The following is a 25,092-nucleotide window of genomic DNA, read 5'->3' as shown; positions in this document are numbered from 1 at the left end:
GGGAACCAAGCCCTACTCCTTGGAGCTCAGTCAAGGACAAAGGAATCCTCTCATCTTTACATGACACCCAGCTGGCATCTGAGTAAATTGCCAGACATGCTAAGAAACACAACTAAAGAAAAACCAATAGAAACAGCTCTAGTGTGTTAGTTACCACATGGGAACACTAAAATAACTGTGATCCCAACAAAAGGAACAAAATGAGAAAATGTAGTAAATGGAATACTCTACTTCCAGCAGACACACAGACACACACATAAACAGACACACACATACAGATACACACACACACACAAACACATACACACACACACACACACACCCAGTTTGAGAGCACACTATAGCACCCTAACCTGCAGCAGAAGCAGAGAAGCCCAGCTGGGGGCTGGAGCATACTCCACTTCCAGCACTGAGAAGCTAAAGCAGCAGGACCGTCAAGTTTGAGTCCAGCCTGGGCTACAGAAAGAGACCTCTCAACAGAGAGGAAAGACCAGCAGTGGGGTGGGGACCAAGGAAGAGTTAAAAAGTAAATCTTCATCAATAATGACTGACTAAAGCAGTTATAAGCACAATATGGCTTAAAGTATGAACAGTTCAATTAAATACAAGACACTAGTATGAAAAGTAGGAAGATTATAACATTAAATGTGTCCTAAGGTCTCTGCATTTGCTATCTATGAGGAAGCAGAATTTGCAATTTATATTGTGCACTAATAAACCAAGGGTCCATTATGCACTGATAAACCTCTAGGGTACCAATGAAAGAATAACAAAAGAAAAAGAACAAGCTTATGCAGAGACAAAAGTGGAATAACAAAAAAATCACCTCCGAGACAAGGTTAAAAAAACAACAACATTAAATAACATAGAACACCAGATATAAAAAACAAAAACTAAAACTCTTCAATTTTATCAGTAATTCACTAAATGAAAACAGAATGAATATACCATTATATGAAGATAAGAGACCAGGTTATAAAGCATACAGTTATATTATGCACACAAATTCACATCCTAAGTAAGAACACAGAAGAGCTGAGACTCAGGACTATGTCTGTGCTGCTGATGGAGGGGTGAGGTGGCTGTGCCAACTAGGAAGAACACTTCCATTAAGAGCCTGAACTAGACACTTCATGGCCACTGAAATGGCACAACTCAAAAGTGCTAATGTACCTATGATACAACCTGAAAACATATAAAGCACTGAGCAGCTCCAGCATAAGTCCTGTTGATTATTAATTGCATTAGAAACAATTCAATTTTCTAAGGTCTGGGCTCTACATATGAAAACAGCTGAAAAATAGATAATCACGCTTCTGAACGTCTCTCATTAGAGCACACACGTACCTTTGAAGTGTTAGTGATTGTTATATGTTTTAAAACATACAACTACCACTTCCTCTCCATAAAAGTCATGATCACCATTATAGGGAAAAACTTTTTTTCCTTTGATACTTTTTCTTTTGTTTTTTTGTTTGTTTGTTTGTTTTTTTAGCACTAAGGTCCATTGGACCCAAATTAGTGTATTTCACATTGCTAATTTTATTTGTTTATGTTTAGTTGTTATTTCTTTACCAAGCCTCACCTATTCTATGCCAAGTCCTAGTCTAAAACTTATCAACATGTCCAAATAACTCTATGAGGGGGTCCCTGCAGGTGTCATCCAGGGAAGCAAACATCACAAAGAGTTAAGAATGAAAACCTGGTGCAGATTGACTTCGTCAATCTGGACCAGATGTTGGAGAATCTAATGTCAGGCAGTTCATTGTCAGAATGTTTAAAACACAGCACAATTTGGAAAGAGGTTTCCAGGCAACATCAGTCCAATCAGTCCAATTCTAGGTACACAATAAAGCATACAATCTGTGTGTGTGATGTGTATGTTTGCAAATATGCATGCAGGTGTGTGTCACAAGCCTTCCTCTACTGCTCTCCACTGTAGTTTTGAGACAGAGGTGCAAGCTCACTGACAGAGCTGGGCTGGATGACTAGACAAGCCTCCTCTCTCTGTGGCCCATGCTGGGATTATGGGCGCACGCTGTCAAGCCTGGTTTTTATGTGAGTGCTGGGGATCTGAACTCAGGACTCAGCCTTGCATAGAAAGCACTTTACCAACTGAGAATCTCCCCAGCCTGGGTTTTTAATGATCATTTTAATAGATTTTTCTGCATACTTTTATAACTAGTATGTTACCTCACAAATGTATTGATTCTTCCAACATCCAGCAGCTCCCTCAAATAATCTTTTCTGTGTCTTCTACCCTTACCACAAAGCAGCTCCAACACTTTCCACCAGAACTTGTAACTGAAACTTTAACCTAAGGACTCATCAACAGACCATAATCAGCCAGGAAACAGAAACACTGCCAGGCACTGACATCACAAGAATTGTTTTCCCAAGAGGCATTGGAAAGGAAAGGAAGGCAGAACAAGGGAGATCAAATATGCAGAGGGTCAGAAGTAAGGATGGCAATGCCGAATCTCACTGTTACTTAAGTGAGCTAGAAATTTTAAAACAAGGTTATGTCTATGCTGCAGATTAGATTCAAAGGTAATTCTGAGGGTATTTGGATTGTCTGTGGATGCACACATGTATATATGGGTACCCGGGTGTATAATTACCTGAATACAGAGACTGGCCTAAGAGAACTTAAGAACAGGGATGGCAAAGAAGCAATAAATAAAACTAGCACTACACATTGATATAAATACTACTTTAATCCACAAATCATCAGATCAGCCTGGAAACAGTGGCTAATTCTAACCTCAGGAAAAACTATGCACAAAGATAGGCCTGAGGTCCCCTGCTCCAGAGGAGAAAAGGGCCAAGGAACAACATGAACACGCATAAACATACAAAAGTGCTGTGAGGGGGAACAGGGCGATTCTGAGCACCAAGACAAACTAATGGTAGTTGTAATTAAAGTGAACTAAATTTTAAATTATAAGCCCGACACACAATACATCTAAAAATGAATAAATTAAAAGTTTGATGAGAAAGAAGACATGGGCATAGTTGTAAAGTAATTCCAATGAAAATAATTCTTAATTACTCACAGGGAAAAGCTACATTTGCAATGGGAAACTTCAGCAAACCATCTTAACAGGTGACCAGAGGGATGGTTCCGAGCAAAGGGAGAAAGCTAAATTACACAACACACCAGGATGCCACAAGAAGAAGTCAGTGTCTGCGACACTCTTGCCTACTATGTATGGCCTAAGTACAGCATGAGATGGAGGCGAATTCAGACTGAGGACCTGCAAACCACAGAAGCATTAGGGTACAAAAGCAAGGGGGAAAAGTCAAAAGTTTGGGCAAAACTAATCTGAGACAGAGAGAGAAGAATGGTAGAGAGAAGAAAGAAGTAGCTGAGTTTTAACAGAAGAAAAAGGGTGAAAATACACTGCAAAATCAGCCCATCTCAATGCAGACTGCTACAGAAAACACCCCATCTCAACTGCAGACTGTTGGATGTTTTTATACACATAGTGGTAAGAATCAGATATGCTCCACCTGTTCTTATGCTACATTCTCTCAAGAGAGTCTGATACAGTATGAACTCCACATGATACAAAATCAAAAACAACAACAAAAAAAAAGTTATACTGAAATACATTTTGAAATGTTAAATGTATGATATGGCAGTACTTATCAGTATAATTCTTCTGAACAGACACTTTTCAAAATATATATTTCTTCCTTTTGAAAGAATGAGTCTGTTGGAGGGAAGGGAAAATGGTGATCATCTGTGTAGATCACTAATAACCAAAGCTGGTCCTTGGAACTATCTGAGGGGAGCATCCTCCTTCCATGGACAGTGGTAACAGTGTGAGTTCAAGTAAGTGTCTGACTTCAGGGAAAGCTGACCACTCTTCACGTTTTTTATTAGCACTGTGTGTGGGCATGCATGAAAACTGAGGAGGAGTCAGGACTCTGTGTCCACCTTACCTGGGCTCTGGGAACTGAACTCAGGTCATCAGGCTTGCATGGCAAATGCTTTACCCACAGAGTCATCCCACCTGCCCAAGAATACCATGGTCAACTCTGCATTTGCTTCCACTGTGGTTTAGCCAGTACTTTAAAGAACAATGGCTGCAGTGATCACTGTCTAATTACCACATCCACAAAGAGCCCAGTTCCTGTCTCACTTCATTTGAAACTGCTGTGCTGATTCACATAATAACAGTGCACTGACAAGCTAACACAGTGACAACTGGTACCCAGTAACAGAAGTCATCAAGGTTCTAGAGAACGGGACTATCCTTACCCCCAACACACACCACAGAACAGAAGGCTGAAGTCTGACACTATGACTAAGAATATTAACACTCAACTGTCTACACTTATAGATGGTTCAAATGTCATGTACAATGAATTTTAAAAGAAAATATTATTTTAAGAAACATTTGACAGAAATGAATTGTCAAATGTGTGCTTAATTCAGCTGTTTCCAACATATAATCAGGTTACCAAACAGCCATCTGACATGTGTAAACATCAATAAAACGAAATCTTTTGAAATATAAAACATGACTCCAAGTCTTAATTTAGATATGATCTAAATGCAGTATTTCTCCACTGCTTGTTTTTGAGTTAAAAGTGAAGTGTTACAGTAATAAAAGCAACATTCAAAACAGAAGGCTCTTTCATTGCATTCTTATTCAAACATTAACAATAAAAGAATCAATCATTATAGTTAGAAACAAGTATTAGACATGTAACTCTAACCATATTAACTGTAAATGTGCTCTTGACTATCAAGATGGCCATGCTCGACCAACAACTATTCATATGAGGTCTTACTAGCAGATAACACATAGGGAAAAAAAGAATGGCCTACCTAGTTACTTTACAGCTTGATTCAATTAAGTCATTTTCAAAGTCAAGCATGTTGGAGGGCAGATTATATTCCAATGGAGAAGTCAGTCTTTTCAAACGCAATAAACCAACACAAAATTTTGCTCCCATTTCTTCCAATTCTCGAGTCCCAATCTGTAAACCCTAGAAATAAACACACAGACTCTCAGAACCTTTGTTCTCCTTTGGCTGCAACTCATTCCAGTCATATCCAAAGAAATTTTAACTACATTGCTGTGGAAGTAGGACATTACACTGTGAAGTTGTAGGGATATGAAATTATTCTAGATCATAAAGGAAACTGTTCTAAAGTACGGCACCTTATTGTTTTCTTTGGTGTTGTTTGAGAGACAGGGTCTTGCCATGTGCCCCAAATTTGCCTCTTCCTTCCCCTACCCCCCAACCCCACATACTAGGATTACTGGATTGCTACAGTATCTGGCTCTAAAGGAACATCCTAAAACATAGACTCAGTTCTGGCTTCTGAGGGACTGTCAACCCTGAACTTTGTAATGAAACACCCACTCCCACTGACCATGATGACAATCTGAGGTAACAGAATAAATGAACAGGGAATTTCTGACTAACATTGCTCTTGCTCATGTGTGAAGCTGTATTCCAACAAAGTCTTCCTAACACTCCTTGTGAGCCATGGCTCTGACTGTCAAAGCATTATGCACTTCTGTGTTGTTCGCCAGTTGTTATAATAAAACCCAGAGCCTGGTACTGGGGTGAAAGCTGAAAGACCAAAGAAGCAGAGCAAGTCACAGCCACCACCTCTGACCTCACCGACTCCTCAGCCTGAAAGAGCTCCAGCCGAAAGGGCTTCTAGCTGAAAAGGACACTACTGCTGAAAAGCCTTTGTTCCTGTCTCCTCGCGCCTTATATACCTTTCTCCGCCCTGCCATATTACTTCCTGGGATTAAAGGGGTGTGTGCTTCCCACGCAAAGACATGAGATCTCAAGTGTTGGGATTAAAGGTGTGTGCCACCACTGTCTGGCTCTGTTTTTCTCCTAGACTGAGTCAATCTCATGGAGTCCAGGGTGACTTGAACTCACAGAGATCCATGTGGATCTCTGCATCCTGAATGCTAGGATTAAAGGTGTGTGCCACCACTGCCTGGCTCTATGTTAATCTAGTGGCTTGTTCTGTCCTCTGATCTTCAGCCAAAGTTTATTAGGGTACACAATATATCACCACACTTCTGAACATTACCTTATAGATACTTGTACAGTGTCTAAGTTGGTAAAAAGAAATGAAAGTACCTAAGTAAGAGAGAATGAATTCAACAAAAGTAGTAAATCATTTCCTATGTTCCATGTCAAGTGAGAGTGCCTATTTCAATTTTTCAACTCCATCAAAAAGAAAATTACACATGGTTCCCATCACCTTCTTTAACTGCTTCCCAAGCATAAGGTTATCAAACATTAAATGTCACCATATAAAACCACAAATATTGATTGCAAACTATATTGCTTATCATTTATTTTCCAGATACAAAATGAACCTCCAGCATGACTGAAGGCCTTACAGCATTGAAAGCTGCAGGTGTGGGTGAGAGCAGACCCTAGCAAGGATGAACTGTAAGCTGACTCTTCAGTAAGCAGCCACAGGAACCCACTGCGTGTGGAGAGCAGGCACAGCTAGCAGAGAAGCACATTCGTTACCAGTGAGCCATCTGTCCTCCTGACCCACACATCAGACATTTTAAAAACCTAGCTTAGGAAAAAACATTTCTCCCCATAGGATTTTAAACCAATGAGAATTCTATTAACTAAATCACATAAAAAAGAGAAATGGAAACTTACTTGGTATTCAATTTGTTTTTTAAAAGTTTACATGTTTATACATTGAAAAGCAAATGGGTCTGGTGGAATGACTCATCCAGTAAAGGCATTTGCCACCAGCTGACCACCTAAGTTCAATTACTAAGACCTACTTGGTAGTAGAAGAAAACTAACTCCCAGATTGTCCTCTGGCCTCCACATGACTCACACACTCATACACACACACACACACACACACACACACTCACAACCATGTACATACATGCACAAAAAGTCACACACTCAAAAAATCTAAATATAACTAGTTACTAATGTACTTATTTTAAATTCATAAAAAATACTTAATACTGAATCCACTAAATTGCTGGTAATTTTTTATGATAATGTGGTTTTTGTATAGCTCCTTATGAATTACTAATTAAATGTATGATCCATTGTGCCAATGTGCTTTCCTTAAAATTATGGATATGAATAGAGTTAAATAACTAAAATTTCTTAAAGATTCCTAAGCAAGTGATTTAGTTTACAGAAACTAAAAGCAACAAAAAGCAGGGTCAGGAAGACGGTTCAGTGGGTAAAAGTGAGTTATCTTCAAGCACAAAGACCTGAGTTCAAATCCCACCAAAGCTGTGTGCCTGGGGCAGGTGAGAGGAGCAGGTGAGGTGGGCTCTAGGAACTCACTGGCTGGCCAGCCAAGGGCAAGTTTCTAGTGCTTGAATGGGAAGGTTTGTGTGCTTGTCAGTGAGATCCTGTGTCAGCAGAATAAAGTGGATAGTAATAGAGCAGCAGTTCTCAACCTGGGGGTCGAAGAACCCTTTCACAGGGTTCGCTTAAGACCATTGGAGAACACAGAGATTTACAATACAATTCGTAACAGTAGCCACATTACAATTATGAAGTAGCAATGAATAATTTACGGTTGGGGGTCACCACAACATGAAGAACTGTGTTAAAGGGCCTCACCAATAGGAAGGTTGAGAACCACTGAGTTAGAGGAAGACATCCCACATCTTCTTCTGGCATCCATGCATATACACACCCACATACATGCACCCCTTACTCTCACCCAGAAACTCACTGTCAAAACTGTGCCACTCGATCCCATTACTCAATTTACACATCTAGCTCCGTAAGACAAACGTACATTGAACAAATACTTGAAAAGCATGAGAGCATATATGAAGGGAAGCATCAATTCTTTACATCTAAACACCTGTGGCAGGAGAGCTAGCTCTGTGGTTGAGAGTGCTTACTGCTCTTGCAGAGGACCAGTGCTCAGTCCCCAGTACTCACATGGCACAGCTGACACTGCCTGGAACTTCAGCTCCAGAGTCTCTGGCATGGCACTCATGAGCACATGCCCACACAGACACAAAAGTTTAAATACAGGTACACATCTTCAACTGCTTACCTTGTATCTCCCCTGATCGCAGCCACATAGAGTGCTCTCCATGGTATAGCTCCTTTGAACTCCTATTTCCCGCCACACTACAACCCGAGCTGTGGACTCTTTGGATTTTTCCACCACAAAACTACAGCTGCTCATGCAGAATGCTGGAGCAATGTGGCTCAGTATCTTAGGCAGAGTCTGTAAAAATAAAATTGTAACCCAGAGGTTATACTTCAAACGCTGGCTTGTTCTTAAGTATCTGTGCCCCTCCCCCTCACTCAGCCTTAACTTTCCTGCTGTTCCCAATGGTTTCCTGCTGTTCCAGTGAGGAAACACATTTATGGTAGCGAGCAATGTACAAAGTATACATTTAAAAGCATTGACAACAAACACAGTTAAAAATATACAGAAAGGGACTTGAGAGATGGCGTTACAGTCAAGAGCACTTGCTGCTTGTGCAGAGGACTTGAGTTCAGTTCCTAAAACCCACAATGGTTATTGTCTGTAACTGAAGCTCCAGGGGATCTGACACTCTCTTTTGGCTCCTCTGGGCACCCACATGTATGTGTGAAAACTCGCACACAGACACACACACACACAGACATGCACAAGTAAGTATTAAGTAAATAAAATATGAAAAAAATGCTTAAAATTTAAAAACAAAATCGCCCAGAAAAGGTCAACTGATTTTTTGTTTTGTTTTGGTTTTGGTTTTGGTTTTCGATACAGGGTTTCTCTGTGTAGCTTTGGAGCCTGTCCTGGATCTCGCTCTGTACACCAGGCTGGCCTCGAACTCACAGAGATCTGCCTGCCTCTGCCTCCCAAGTGCTGGGACTAAAGACATGTGCCACCACTGCCTGGGTTAACTGATTTAACACTAAAAGTCAATAACCTCAAGACTTAAAAAAAAAAAAAAAAAAAAAAAGCCCAACCAATGAAATCATAATCTAAGCAGTATCAATACTTTTTTAAACTTAAAATTATTCTCAAGTTCACCTGAAAATGTAAACATGTGAGCAAACTCTGAAAAATCATCACAGACCAAAAAAAATGGCTATGTCTGAAGAAACAATCTCACACATGTCACTGTGGCCAGTATGTCTAAAGTAATCCAGATGGGGATAGTAATGCAGGAAATACACTGAGGGTTCAGAAACAAAATCAAAAGCATTAATGTTACTACTAAAAAGAACTAATCATCACAAACATTGGCTCAGCTGTTGTCAGTGAGAATGACCTGAAGTCACTCTTCATCAATTAAATTAAACATGGAAGCAACTTTAAAAAGTCAATGGGCTGAGGATGTGGTTTAGGAGTCTAGCACCTGTTCAGCATGCAGAAGCCCCTGAATTCTAAGCCCAGTGCCATCATAAAAAAATAAAGGAAAAAAAAAGCAATACCAGTTTTAAATTACTATACCCCAGAAAAAAAATTAGAAAATGTTTGTAGTACATATAAAGCATTCTTATTTTTAAAATAGTAATAATTAGATGAATATTACAAAAGCTAGAAATGTAAGAAAGGTGTATTCCCAAACGATAGTGTAATGTGCAAACATGAAAGCCTCAACCTCACTTCCAGCTGTCACTACGTAAATTAAAATAACCAGGCACTGTTTTCCCATCTCTGAGTTCCACTGATACAGTTCTTCAGTGTGGCCTAATCTAACAGAACTCTGAACCATCTAAAGGCTGTGCCTGTTCAATGCTGACGCATTAAACAATGCGGATTCTGCAGCTCTCCTTCACAGTGTTGTAGGCTCTGCTTCTCTTGGACTAATTTCCTTGTGCTGCCTTTATTTTCAGAATACTTAATCCTGAGAACCTTCCGGTGGCTGGAGATGGCTCAGCAGCTAAGAGCACTTGTTCTTTCAGGGAACCTGGGTTCAGTTCCCAGCACCCACATGGCAGGTCACAATTGTCTGTAACTCAGTTTCAGTGTTTCTGATGCCTTCTTCCAGCCTCTGAAAGCACTGCACACGTATGATGCAGACACATATGCAGGCAAAACACCCACACATAAAATCAATCTTTTAAAAATATTTTTTAAAAGCTTATTGCCTAGTAGCTTCGTGGAAATGGTTGTTTATGAGGCAGATATTGGTTACCTTCAGTGTCTAAGACAGTCCTACTTCACTTTCATACTTATTGATAGTTAGGAGGGAAGATACATTTTGATATGCAATGGTTTTTAGAATGATCATAAAACTCATAGCAATTTCTCATGAAAAAATTAGTAATTTCCTATAGGCAATCAATGATCTACTGAGAGGTGGCAGATATGTGAGGGAAAAGTTCTTAATTCCAACTGCAATTAGATCCAGAAGTATTTGGGGATAAAACTAATAAAATATCATATCTATGTAGAGAAATTTTATTAAGAAAATAAAGACTCAATCAAATAGACAAGCAATGTTCATAGACACAAATGCTCTTAAGTAATTTTCTCAAACTTAATTTAGATTCAACACTATTCTGATTCAAATCTCAAAGTTAATCTACAAATGAATATCTTAGAATTCACAAGGAATAAACAGACAACAACAAATAAAGAAACAAAAAAAACCCACAAACAACAAAAAACCCAGCCAACAAAGGTTTTAAAGGAATAAGAAAACTTGTCAGAATTCAGCATTACTAAAATAATGAGGCATACAGACAAAGAAACTGGAATGCCTGCAATGACTGAGATCCTTCTAGCACACACAAGCACAGAATATACATGTATCAACACTACTGTTTTGTAAATAAATTGTGCTGACACAACTGATATCCATGGACAAAATAAGATTGCACCTTATGGTAGTCTGAATGTAATTGGCCCCCATAATATCACAGGAAGTGGCACTATTAGGAGGTGTGGCTTTGTTGTAGTGGGTATGGCCTTGTTGGAGGAAGTGTGTCACTGTAGGAGAGGGCTTTGAGGTTACCTATGCTCAGTGTCTCAGTTGATTTCCTGTTGCCTACAAGATGTAAGATTCTCAGCTACCTCTCCAGTACCATATCTGCCTGCATGACACCATGCTCCCCACCATGATGATAAATTAAATGTTTTCCTTTATAAGAGTTGCCATGATTATGGTGTCTCTTCACAGCAATAAAAACCCTAACTAAGACACATCTCCATACTAAATACAAAAATAAATTCCCAATGGATAGCAAAGATCAATATGAAAGCAAACCTAAAAACAAAAAAACTTTAAAACCAAAGTAGTAAGATGCAAACATCAAATCTGATCAATTCATGTGTACTGAATTTTCTTATAGCTTACATGCATTTGAAATTCAAATATTCATGAACTGTCAGTAATAATTACCCTGTATCCCATGTCTTCCACAACATCACAGGAAGCTGCATTGTCATGGGTATGCCACACTGTCTCTTTGATGCTGCAGCCATACATAAACACATTCTTTTTCCGAGAATGGCCATGGTAATCACAATACACCTTAAAAAGATCATATGTTTTAACAATTAAAGCCTTACCCTTGACTGTAAGCTCTGGCTTTATACAGTTTCATTCCATGTACAAAATTATTTTTCCTAGAAACAGTTTTAGGGTTATTGCGTTCGGAGTTGTAAAAAAATGCTTTATTATGATTTTTACTTTAGTAACTTTAGGATGAATTAAAACTAAACTGTTGCCAAACTAAAACTTTTAATCTTCAGACTCATATATTGCCAAATAAATGCAGATAACACCAAGCCACTCAATAGCTCTGTCTTCTTTGGTCTTTTAATTTAGAAAAAAATCATCATTTAATTAGAAATAAATCCAGCTTTGTTAAAGATTTATAATTAATGTTTGAATTGCTAAATCCTTAAAGATCTCACATCAAACTGAAAATTCCACTATTTCTTCTTTATCTCCTACTCAACACTTTTTTTTTTTTTTTTTTTTGGTTTTTCGAGAAAAGGTCTCTCTGTGTAACAGCCCTGGCTATCCAGGAATCTATCACCACTTATCTAATTTAAAAGAACATGAAAATGCTTTCATGAGAAAAAATTCACAAAACTTTTAAAGTCTTAAGAGGATCATTTCTAAAATGAAAAAAATAACATGTTAATTTTTCTCTTTCCCAATGCAAGATTAGTTAATTTAGACACTGTTTTAAAGAAAGGAACACTGTAGCCAGACCTGGTGATACATGCATTTAATCCCAGCACTCAGGAGGCAGAGGGAGGCCAGCCTGGTCTACAGAGTGAGTTCCAGGACAGCCAGAGCTACAGAAAGAAACCCTGTCCCCCCCCTCCCCTAAAAAAAGAAAGAAAAGAAACATTGCAATCAAAAGCTGGTGGCTGGTGAGGACAGACCCGGGCACGAGGCCCAAGGCAGCCTCACCATGCCCTGCTGTGTTTGCAGGTGTACCCTGAGGCACATGTTTCACAGCTACAGTCAGGAACATACATGTACTGCCATGAAATCTGGAAGTTGTACACTGTTACCTTTGTGCTGGTCATACAACAAGTTAATGTCTAAAGCACATGAGTCACCATTACTAATATTCATAAAGAGAAAGTAAAAGGTTTACACAAATTATAAACAAGAATAAATTATTGACACTATAATCATTATAAAGATAACAGAAAAAAGATTTTGAAATTAACACCCAGCTTTTATAATCAGAAAATAACATATAAAGTACTAAGTCACAGAATTCTAGAAAGTTGTGACTAGAGGCTACCTATCTGTGAGCCCAGGAGAGACAGAAACTGCAGCCCAAAGAGAAGGCTCTGCAAATCTACATAGTAAGTGAGAGAAAGGGTTCTGGAAAAAAGCAGAACGGGGAAAAAAATGAGAAGCAGCAAGAGGAACACAGCAGAACAACAGTCCCTAGTGGCTGAGGTGTAGAAGAGGCTTCCAAATGAAAACCTGGCAGTCCTGCCCTCAGGATAAGCCCATGGGCCTCAAGGCTCAAATACAGTCATGGGTTTTGGTGAGATGGTAATTCCTTTGGCAAATGAGTCCCTAGTGGCTAGAAATCCCATTTTATCACAATATGAGATTCATAGGGTAGCAGCCAACAGCCATCCTGAGGTGCCACCTTGAGTCCAAACATGATTTTAAAATGGAGCTCCCCTTGGACCTGAGACCAGCCACCAAGCACAAGTGAGGAAGCAGAGGGCACTGCGGACAGAAGTAGGGCGGGCCTAACAGAAAGAAGGAGACAGGCAGCAGAGTTTGCTAAAAACAGGCTGCCAAGTGCAGAAGGAGAGAAAGCAGCGCCTTCAGTGGTCAGATGTGCATCTTCTCAACTGAGAATAACCAAAGTTTGGTAGTTCTGAGGCCTGCAGGTACAGCCAAGGGTCCGTTGTTCACTGCTATAGAGCTGGAGAAGTCCAGACCATACTTCCAGGCCACAGCACAGGCCTCAGTAGTGTGATGAGTACTCAGTAGGTCTTCAAAGTCTGAACCCAGGCTCTCCGTCTGCATTGACCTCAGTGCTGGAACTGCTTCACACACTCCCAAGGCATTTAGGAGACACTCCTGAGCTAAAACATTAGCCATCCAAGAAAATAGGATCTGGAAGCCTTAGGAGGGTGACAGTCTTCTCGCCCATAGGAAGCAAAGCTAAAAATGGCAGCAGAGGCCCCTAGTTTACCAAGAAGGAATGCCCCCCCAGTGAGGACAGCTCTGGAGGACAGTGGACACTTGTCCAATACAGACTCAACAGCAGCATAAACCACAGGAGAGACAAAAATGTGCAGTTCAACTCCCGTTTCTAGGCATACAACTGGCACTCTCCAGTCCTCAAGGGCCCAGACAGAAGCGGCTGCAGCAGCAGGTCTTTTTATTCCTGTGATCTTTCTTTTCTCCTCTTGTAACCCCTGCTCCCTCTATCTACACATGTGACAGGAGGCATTTACTTCTGGGGCTCTTTTCTTCTGCTGTGTGCTGCCTCTTCCACCCTTTCCACAGTCCACAGCACTGACCTCAACATTTTTTTAAAACTCTTGTATTTTTTATTTCCTTCTTACACTTACCTACTTTTGATTTTTAATTTTCTTGTAATTGAGAAGTCTCCTCCCTTTTCCCTTTATCTTTCTAATCTCTTACTATTTTTTAATCTCTGCACCTTTCTTCTCTTTGCTAACCTGTCTCCTTCCATTATCTCATTCATTTACTCTGTCCACACTTATCCTAGATAATCTGTAACTTAGAGAACACATCACATCCATCCTCAGGTTTATGGCATCTCATGTGTTAGTGGGCTGCCACTGACATCAAAAGTGTCACTGGAGCCTGTACCCACCAATGCTACTAAGATGGCAGTAGGCTTTCTTCCTGTTGAGACTGGGGATCGGGGCTTCAAGAGTAAGGTGCTCAATAAAAGGATTCCCCACAAGCCAGAAGACATAGCCAACTCAGCAGATACTCAAAGTGCAATAGAGAAACCCAAGAACAAGAAAATGCTTGGCAACATGACTTCTTGAAAAGATTACAGATCCTCCACTTCTGAGTTCAAAGACACTTGGAATATGTAGAACACGGGGTAAAGATTTCAAGACGCTGGTAAGGGAAACACAGACATAAAAGAGGGCATCGACAAGCAGGCAAGTTCAGTACACTCCCTGGAGAAGAGTGTCAGCTGCACCAAGAGTCAGTCAAACCACTGAGAAAACCAGCATGAGAAAGTCAGCAAAATTTGAGATTTAAGGGAAAAAATGCTATGTTAAAAATGAAAAACTTAGTGACTCAAATAAAAATCACCAAAAACTTGACCAACATAAGAAAGAGTATGGAGACTGGAGGACAAGGCTGACAAAATACTATGTTCAAGCCTCAATAAGGAAAAAATCAGTATGAGCTTTCCACCTCAAACTGTGAGACACGATCAAGAGACCAGTTGAAGCCTCCAGGGACAGAAGGAGCTGACCTAAGACTAAAGGCACAAAGAGTCTTTCCAATGGGATTAGAGCAGGGAATTTCCAAACCTTGAGGAGTCAACATTCAAAAAGCCCATGAACTGTGGACTGGTGGCTGTGGAGCCCCCACGAGACTGGACTAGGCCCTCTGGACATGGAAGATGGTTGTTTGGCTCTACTGTTTGGGAGGCACCCAGGCAGGGGGATCGGGATCTGTCCCTGGTGCATGGGCAGGCTTCTGGGAATCCGGTGCCTGTGGTGTGACACCTTGCACAGCCTTGGTGCAGTGGGAAGGGGCTTGGACCTGCCTAGGCTCAGTGTGCTGGGCTCTGCTGACTCCCCATGGGAGACCTCAATTTGGGGGATGTGGGGATGCGAGGTGGCTTGGGAAAGAGGGCTGGGGGGTGGGAGGAGGGAGGAGAGGGTCTGTGGATAGCATGAGGAGAGAGTAGAAAATTTCTTAATAAAGAAAAATAAAATAAAAATAAGCACACAAAAAAATAAAATAAAATAATTTTTAAAAAATTAAACACTGAAAAATAAAATCACCCACTCAGTAAATGGTATAATAAACCAAAAAGACACTTCTCAAAAGGAGAAATACAAATGGCTAACAAATGCTTGAAAAGGTGTCTGGGGACCCACAAAGTAGAGGGAGAGAACCAATTCCTACAAATTGCCCTGTGACCTCCACTTTGACCTTTGATTCCTGCACTGTGGACAGGAATGCTAACCCTCACACATGGAAAACAAACAAACAAACAAACAAACAAACAAATAAATGTAATTTTTAAAAAAAGTATTTGGCATCCTTAGTCACCAGAGAAATGTAAATTAAAACTTCTCTGAGATTTTTATCTCACGCCAACCAGAGTAGCTATCATTAAAAAAGAAGTAACAAACGCTGACAGGGAAGGAGGGAGGGAAGAAGAACCCCATTCACTGTTTAGAAATATAAGCATCTGCAATAGCTATGGAAATTAGTATGGGCATTCCTCAAAAAACTAAAAACAGAGATACTGTATGATCCAGCCACACTACTCTAAATCAACACTCTTGGATGAGAATTTTAATGCATCTGTAGAAACAGATGCAACTGGAAATCATTACATTAAGTGCAATCAACTAAACACAGAAAAACAAATTCTGGTATACATGGAACCTAGGTTTAACTGTGTGTGTAGAAGTATGATTAATATATATGCACGTATGCAGGTCACAATTTAGAGGGAGATGGAACACAGGTAATAAGAGACAGCAGAAAAGAGGACCCACTGAGGGAAGTACTGTATCTTGCTGAAGGTGGGAAGTGAGGACAGGGAAGGCTTCGGGGAGGGAACAAAGGAGAAGAAGATATAATAACACAGAGGTCTGAAGATGTAGCTTTGCATGCTAATCTAAAAACATAACTTAAAAATAAACTGTCATTAATCAATAAATACATCTGCATGTACAAGGCAAATGAATACAGCCACGTACCAGAGGCAAGCGCTTCACTGCAGCCAGGTACTGGAGCAGTCCCTTTGCATGGTAAATCGTAGGGTGTAAATCTGGGTTTGGACTTTGCCACTGTCTGTTCAAATCCTCTCCACTTAAAGAGCAGCGGTGACTACACACATCAACAAAGACAAGAAATACAAGTGCCACAGACCGTCAATAACTTATTCCAGTAAGTATTCAAGGAAATGCAGATAGCACTCAACTGAACATACATAGTATTCATTAAGTAAGCACACATCCATCATTTGCTATATGTAAAATCTTATGTAACAATGATGATTTCAAATTTAAAATAAGCTTTTTAAGTTACAAAAAAATAAAATTGTCAATTCTAGGATTTTCTTCTGTACTTTATAAAATGTATTAATGGACACATTCTCTATTGATTAACTAGTGATCATTCACTATACTAATTCTATATGCTGAATGCATTAGTTGTCTTGTACAGTGCTGAGCCCTCCCTCTGAGAAAGGCAAATATATGAAAATTATGTAGTCTTTAAACATGTAAATACATTTCCATCTGTTCATAAGAGCTATGTACTAATGTCTTCAAGCACAATACAATCTACAGTTACAATACTAACAAAAGAAACAAAAATGATGTATTAAAGACCCTTCTCATAACTGACATAGCCTCCTAAAACAATTCAAGAAAGATTTTATGAAATTACATCCTCATGGAATCATAACACTAACACACGAATTTAAAAGTTTATCTTTGATGAATTACTCACCAAAACTTGCTTCTAGAAAAAAGCAAATCATCAAATCCATTTTCTGAATTAACTTGAACACTATTAGGTCAACAAATGTATATACAGCCACCATAACAATCTATGACATTCCTGTAATTACTGCTTAACTTACTTTCCATTGATGACACCATCTGGATTTAGCATAGGGACAATTTTAAAAATGTAGGACTCCCGTAAGCTCTGGGCAGTAGGGCTATTACTCATGAGGTACTCCAGTGTTCCTTTCATGACCCAGCTTGCATTAGTTTCTCCAGGATGGACACGAGCAGACAAAAAAATGTAAGGGCGATTTCCTAAAGTGCACATAAAATCTCAATTAAGTGAACAGCTACTAAAAGTTTGAATGACATTTCACTTTGGGGTCCAGAACTCTCCTCAGTTGTGAATTTCAATGTAAACTCAGGGAAACTCACTATGCATACAAAACATACACACTCTCCACAAGGCGCTACAGAGAAGACAACAGAAAATGCAAGCAAACTGTCACATGAAGGAATTTGTACTATGAACATACACAGTGTAATAATGTACAGTGTTGGAACCACTTGCTTATTTTCTAATGATTTATCCAACTTGAAAAAAATACTTCTTGAGTGCAAACAGAGTTTTACAAAGAATATCACCTGGGAAAGTTTAAAATATAAAATTATATTTCATAAACTCATGGAAAAAAGGAAAATATTAACAATCCAAAATCTGAGCCTGGCAGCAGTGGCGCACGCCTTTAATCCCAGCACTCGGGAGGCAGAGCCAGATGGATCTCTGTGAGTTCGAGGCCAGCCTGGTCTACAGAGCGAGATCCAGGACAGGCACCAAAACTACACAGAGAAACCCTGTCTCGAAAAAGCCAAAAACAAGAAAATACTGTGGTTTTTGCTTCAGCATGATTTCTAGACATAAGAACTAAAAACCATGACCATCAAAGGATCCCTGAAAGGGAATCTCAGGTGACTGTCACTTTCCAGAGGAGACAACTGAGGCAGAGGTAGGTCCACGACCAGAAGGAGGCCAAGACTAGAGTCCCAGTCTTCTCATGGCCGCTCTTAGTGTTATAAACTACACAGAAAGCAAATGCAAGTGAGCATGCTTGACACTTGAGTGAGGAGGAGAGACTTACTGAACTGACAGACGTGTTCATAGTAACTGGACTCTGGCATTGCTGTGATGGTCACCAGGGGACAGCTGTTTCCAGACAAGGTTTCACACAGCACATCTTTTCGAAAGTAAATTTGCTGAGGATTGTGTGCTGATTCCAATTTTTGAAGATGCATCTTGACAAAAATTTAAAAGCAAAGTCTATAATCATTTCAAAACTCCCTACTGATAGATAGACAGACAGATAGATAGATAGATAGATAGATAGATAGATAGATAGATAGATATAATTAATGCATCTAGAGATCCACAGAACCAGAAGTAAACCTGACTCCTAAGACTCTTCTTGAAAACCCTCCAGGCCAAATAAACACAAACATTAACCTGTGTGGGACAGGAGAAAGGTGCTGTCTGCTCGATCCACACACAGCACAGCAGCAGGGTTTCCTAAGTGCAATCAATATTCTAAATAATTTCACACAAGCTCAGCTCAGGCTTTGCTGCCAATCTGAGCCGTGAAAAAGCTTTTGGTTTGCAAAGCATTTAGAATGTTGGAATTATAACTGAAGTCACATAATAGCAAGCTAAAAGTACATAACACAATTATGAACAATTACTTCTGATTTCAAGATTAGTTGTATATGTAATAATGAATATGTATGTATGTATATACATATACAATATGCATACATACTCAGTCCAGAAAGCTTTCTAACGTCACCCCTCTGCTGAGACACAGAGGTGACCATTCCACCAACACCCTTGCCATTACAACAGTACTCTGCTGTGAGGATAAATCTACCACAGCTGGCTATCTGCTCACTTGATTGAGCTTGTTGAGTTTTGTTGTACTATGCAAACATTCAGCAATCTCACAGCTTATATCCATATTCTAAGGAACTAGAGGCTCAGATTACAGAAGGAACCTAGTTCTTATGCCAAAAAATTAATTTTCCTACAGAAAAATTCAAAATGTGGCCATACTTTCTCACTGTTACATTTTTCTACAAGATTTAGTGCTTCTAGTTAAGCAAACTAAAACCCATTTAGTCAAAATTTGTTCACAAAAAGTTTGGAGAATCATCAATTTCTATAAATGGTAAGTGAAATGCGTCAATTTTCCTTCCAACTTCTTTTTTAAACTATTTTTCATTTGTGGAAGCATGGGAGTGGGCATGTGTGCACTCACGTGGACACCGTGAAAGCAAAAGCAGCCACGTGCTGTCAAGCATCCACTGCTCCTCTACCTTTACTTTTCATTTTCTTTTCTGAGACAGGGTCTCGAGGCACACACCCAGGATCCAGCAGCTTTTGCCCCCAGTACTGGGGTTTGGGAGCTCACCAGACCATGTCTGTCTGTTCTGTGTGGGAGCTACAGATCCACACTTGGGCCTCCTATCTGTGCTGTGAGCACTTCTCCCTGAGCCATCCCTGGGCTTTCACAGCTACTTCATCATCACATCTCTACCTGTAACATTTGTTCATCCCTGAACCTTCCAGTTCTATTCATTTATTTAACCAGAAGCAACTTATCTCCAATTATCTGATACTTACTCATAATACAAAGTGATATTCGTAAGTTTACAATCAGTATTCTCACCTGCAGAGTTGAATATGTATATGGATAGTGATAGGCAAAATAGCAAACATCATCTTTATGTGGAAAGTTCACAGTGAATGTAATTGTATAGTAGGACTTTCCCTTCTGTCCACCTGCAGCAACTGAACTTCTTGAGAAGTGATTTCTGCAATTAAGAAGCATAAAGCACTTTATTTCCCATGCATAGATGTTCTGATACTCCTTTGTTAATTTTATTAAGTGGAATTTCAAAGAGAAAGAAAAGAAACCCAGTGGATAGCCAGTTTAACTGAACTGCTGCATTCATTAGATACTGTCATGTTTTCTATTTTCTACAAGACACCACAACCAAGGCAACTTACAGAAGAGAGAGTTTATTCGGGGGTTCCAATTTCAGGTTAGAGTCCATCTCGCTATGATCATCATAGCAGGAGCATAGTATCAGGCAGGCAGGCATGGTGCTGAAGCAGCAGCTCAGAGTTAATGCCTGGATCCACAAGCACGAGGCAGAGAAAGTGCACACTGGGGATAGTGTGGGCTTTTGAAACCTCAAAGCCTGCCCCCAGTGATACACCTCCTCCAACAAGGCCACACCTCCTAACCCTTCCCTAACAGTTCCACCAACTAAGGACCAAGTGTTCAAACATATGAGCCTTCGGGGGCCATGCCCCCCAAAACCATCACATGCACACTGAGCAGGCCATGCAGTCTATGCCATCATCTATCAGTACTGCTGTTTTCTTCTCTAGACTGAACATAGCACATGAAGCTCATACCCTCCATGCCAGTGATTCCCTGCTTTTTCTTTAGACTGTATGCCGTTACTAGATTTCGACACTGCTCATCAATGGCAGCCCCTTCCATCAGCTAACAGGCTGAGGACAATGGTCATGGCACACAGCACCAGAACTTCACCACAATTAGTGTTAAGATCACAAAAGGGAAAAAGCCAGAAAGGATGCTGTTTCCTAACACTTCCTAATGTGGTATAAGGGAAATCTGCAGCATCACAGCTGCAGTGCTCTTGCCAAAAATAAACTTGATTAAGCTTTTATATCTAATTGACAATGTACAAGAAATCAGTAAGATACATTTGTTAATAGTAAGGATGCAATCAGCAAGACAAACATAAAACTCTTATAAGAGAAACAAACCAGTTTAACAGAGCACTAAGAGAGAAAAAGGAAGCCTATTGATAAGAAAAAAAATTTGCTGGGCGGTGGTGGCGCACGCCTTTAATCCCAGCACTTGGGAGGCAGAGCCAGGCGGATCTCTGTGAGTTCAAGGCCAGCCTGGGCTACCGAGTGAGTTCCAGGAAAGGCGCAAAGCTACACAGAGAAACCCTGTCTTGAAAAACCAAAAAAAAAAAAAAAAAGAAAAAAGAAACCCTGTCTCTTAAAGCAATAGGCTCAATGTAATATAAAAAATAAGCCACATAAAGATGGCTACCACACAGAGAATCTGGATTATGTTCTCTTTGATATTCGTAACTGAAGAAAAACATTTGATTGCAAAAGCTGTTGAGTTATGCCAAAATGTATATTTTAAAGGTACCTTGACTTCAAAATTTGGATATAAGGATATGTTGCTTTGGAAAAGAGTCTCTGCTTTTGTTTCCACAGAAAGCCAGAGGCTATGAATTTGTTCCAGATTAAGATACATCAGGTTTGACGAGCCAAGACCTCCTGAAAGGTCTCCAATGACACCATGGCTCAGATGATCCAACATCCAGAATGGTTTGAAGGCAACTGGCTCAGACAATACAGCCTCACGGACTACCCCATAAGCCTAAAATTTTCTTTGTGTCCCCATAAGATACAGTGCCCCCCTCCAGCAGGAAGTAGTAAGAGAAGCTATGCCCAAATTCCCAAATTATATGTAATTTTACTATGTTAAGGTAAAAACCTTCCTTTTTGAAAAAAAAGAAAAGGGAAGTGCTGTGGATATCATTCTATATAAATAAAACACTGACTGGCCAGTGGCCAGGCAGGAAGTATAGGCAGGACAAGGAGAGAGGAGAATTCTGGGAAGTGGAAGGCTGAGGGAGACACTGCCAGCCGCCATCATGACAAGCAGCATGTGAAGATGCCGGTAAGCCACGAGCCACGTGGCAAGGTATAGATTTATAGAAATGGATTAGTTTAAGATATAAGAACAGTTAGCAAGAAGCCTGCCACGGTCATACAGTTTGTAAGCAATATAAGTCTCTGTGTTTACTTGGTTGGGTCTGAGTGGCTGTGGGACTGGCGGGTGACAGAGACTTGTCCTGATTGTGGGCCAGGCAGGAAAACTCTAGCTACAGAGAGGAATTTATGCCATCATACAGTAGTTCCATGGAAGTTACAGGCTATAAACAAACATACATACTTGTTGACAGAAGACTACTTTGTTCTATTTATAGCTAACACACCAGTCTCCAGTTCTTACTAAATGCATGCTTCTGGAAACCAACCCCAACAACACATACAACATAAAAAGTAGTTAACCAATGAATGCTAAACTGCACTGAATTCCAGTCTGACCTGGAAGCAGCCAGAGAAAAAGCAAAAATTAAACAAAACAAAAAACTCCTGTTATCATTCCTTATACAGAAGAGAAAAACTCAATCCTGTTATGGTCACACACTTTGCATGTAAAAGGAACTGAAATGTAGAGAAGTGTGTGTGGTGATTATGTGTTCCCCAAAATATTGTACACCCTAATAAATTTATCTGGAAGATCAGAGAAGCAGAACAAGCTACAGCTAACCTCACCTGGCCAACTTCTCAGCCGATCCTGTTTCCTCATATTGGAAACCTCTGAGTCCTCATCCAAATGGATCTCAGCTGAACTGCTGCTAAAAGCCTAAAAGCTTAACTAGGCTCTAGTTCCTGGTCCTCACGCCTTATATACCTTTCTGCCTCATGCCATCATTTCCTGGGTGGGATTAAAGGCTTGTGTCACCATGCCTGGCTGTTTCCAGTGTGACATTGAACTCACAGAGATTCAGACAGATCTCTGCCTTCAGAATGTTAGGATTAAAGGTATGTGTGCGACCATTTTCTGGCCTCTATATCTAGTGGCTGTTCTGTTCTCTGACCCCAGATAAGTTTATTAGGGTGCACAATATATTGGGGAACACAATATCACCACAAGCATGGATGTTTTAATATTTAATAGCCTGAGCAAGTCTTCCAAAACCTTGCCCACCACTACCCAGGTCAGTCCTCTTTCACTCCAACAGTCTAACAGACAAGAAGGTCCAGGAGCACCTTTCTACTGAGTTGTTACTAAAAGCACTACAAGCACTGTGAAGTGGAGATCAGAGTACACATTTCCTTTGTTTCTGCTCCTCCTTTATTTGCTACTTACTTTGATAACAAATAGAGATGGATAGAACCTTACTGAGATGAAGCCTGTTTCTTTCCCCAAAAGTAACAGCATTTAAGACCTAGGTTTTTCCAAAGACATGGAAGAAACTGTTAAATCTCTGTAAATTCTAGATGTCATCATCTTCTGACAAAGCTAAAAAGGATGAGACATCAGTGCTAGTCAAGGACAACATTAAAAGTAAAAATCCAGTCTATGGAAAACTCAAGACTAACAGGACAGAAACCAGCATCCAACACAGATAAAAAACCAAGGTCAAAATTATGAACACAAAACCTTGTGTGACTGATGGGAAATGATCATTAAAAACTAGAATGTTTAATGTTTAGTTTAGACGCAGAGGATTTCAAACCTGAGCACTTCATCTACTGTTTAGCATTTATGTTCTAACAGAAGACCACAGGAAAACTGGAATTTCATGTGGAACAGCCTGTGGGCTCCAATTAAACTGGCTGAGCTATCAGGCTGCTCACAGTCAAGGGTATCCTCTAAGAGTACAAAGATGGTATTCTATCAGTAAAAAAACCAGGAGGGGGCAGAATCCATGCTGTGGAAGTGCAAGTCTGTGCCCCAGTTTGACAGGCCAGACAGAATTATAAGTCAGATACTTACATAGTTTAGTTTAATCTGAAAGTATGTGTGCATTAGTAAAATATTTCTCAAAAGACAGCAGCAAACTGTAATCATGGGTCCTTCTACCAAGGAAAGGTGTGACTTACTTACTAAACAGCCTTTCCAATTGTGAAATAGTAAATCACACCTTCAAGCTTTCCAAACGCAGGAATACACATAAACAACCAAAGTGGTCTCAGGTGTCCTGCACAAGCACATCAAAATCAAGAGGTCATGAGGAAACTGGACTTTGTGATGAATGATGTAAAGAACTTTTGACAACTATAGGAACACAGGAGTCATGTGTTTTTAATGTATTTTATAGGAAATAAAATAAGCATTATAAAAATATAGTGGAGGGTACCTGGAACATTTTACAAATAGAATTAAGAGTAAAATGGGAAGCAAAGACTTTAGGAACTCTGGATAGTTTAGAAGCGAAGCTGCAGTCACAAATAGGACATCTGTATCATACATACCACCTACCCTCCCACACAGGTTCAGGGACCACTTCAGAGAGAAAGAAGAAAAGATTCTAAAATCTAGAGGTCAGGGAGGGCCAGTTTGACTTCTAGATATAAGAGGACTTCTGTGCTCATGAACTCACAGCAGCTGAGGTTGCCTGCACATGACCAAGCCACTCAACATGGTTAACAAGCCTCCACACCGGCCAGGGGAGCAATGAATAGCTGACAGCTTCTAGAGAGAGAGTTGGTTCTCTTTAGAGGTGGCCCCTGGTAGGTCAACCATGCTCCGATGGATGGCCACATACACAGGTATATGGACAGCACACATTGGACTCCATGAGTTATTTTAAAAAGTGGAGGAAGAGGAAAAAGAAGAGGAGGAAAAGGAGGAAGAGACAAAGTGTTAGAGAGACAGGAGTGGAGTTGAGAGGAGTTAGAGGAAGGAGTAGGGGTTGACTAGGATAAAAGAAATACATTGTATGAAATTCCCAAAGAGTTAATAAATATTAGGGTTACCTATTGCTGTTAAAACACCATGACCAAAGCAACTTGGAGAGGAAGGGGTTTATTTGGCTTACACTTCCACATCACTGTTCATCATCAAAGGAAGTCAGGAAGGAACTCAAACAGGACAGAAACCTGGAGGCAGGAGCTGATGCAGAGGCCATGAAGGATGCTGCTTACTGACTTGATCTCCATCACTTGCTCAGCCTGCTTTCTTACAGAACCCAGGACCATCAGCCCAGGGATGGCTCCACCCACAATGGGCTGGGCTCTCCCACATCATCACTAATTAAGAAAATGCACAACA

The 25,092-nt window shown here is 40.2% G+C and overlaps 1 protein-coding gene across 21 annotated transcripts in view; it reads right to left on the bottom strand.

The window, feature by feature from the left end:
- Agtpbp1 (ATP/GTP binding carboxypeptidase 1) overlaps window positions 1-25,092 on the bottom strand; it is a 268,316-nt gene that overhangs the window by 147,656 nt on the left and 95,568 nt on the right. For 19 of the 21 annotated variants that reach the window (XR_008215687.1, XR_008215685.1, XR_008215686.1 and 16 more), the window contains 7 exons: window positions 19,855-19,999; window positions 18,277-18,430; window positions 17,272-17,452; window positions 16,382-16,511; window positions 11,352-11,483; window positions 8,057-8,233; window positions 4,841-5,001 (listed from right to left, as the gene is read on the bottom strand). Coding sequence is in view for 18 of the 21 variants with exons in the window: in XM_052727755.1 (XP_052583715.1) it covers window positions 4,841-5,001; window positions 8,057-8,233; window positions 11,352-11,483; window positions 16,382-16,511; window positions 17,272-17,452; window positions 18,277-18,430; window positions 19,855-19,999 (1,080 nt within the window). In the remaining 3 variants the exon portion in view is untranslated. Of the gene's footprint in view, window positions 1-3,948; window positions 4,020-4,840; window positions 5,002-8,056; window positions 8,234-11,351; window positions 11,484-16,381; window positions 16,512-17,271; window positions 17,453-18,276; window positions 18,431-19,854; window positions 20,000-25,092 lie in introns of all 21 variants that reach the window. The other 2 variants (XM_052727759.1, XM_052727760.1) reach the window with 2 other exon arrangements.

This window comes from Peromyscus californicus, unplaced genomic scaffold, assembly GCF_007827085.1.
Source record: "Peromyscus californicus insignis strain IS unplaced genomic scaffold, ASM782708v3 Scaffold_8__1_contigs__length_139910024, whole genome shotgun sequence".
Taxonomy (NCBI): domain Eukaryota; kingdom Metazoa; phylum Chordata; class Mammalia; order Rodentia; family Cricetidae; genus Peromyscus; species Peromyscus californicus.
The sequence above is the reverse complement of the archived record's forward strand: the minus strand, read 5'-3'. Positions and strand labels throughout refer to the sequence as shown.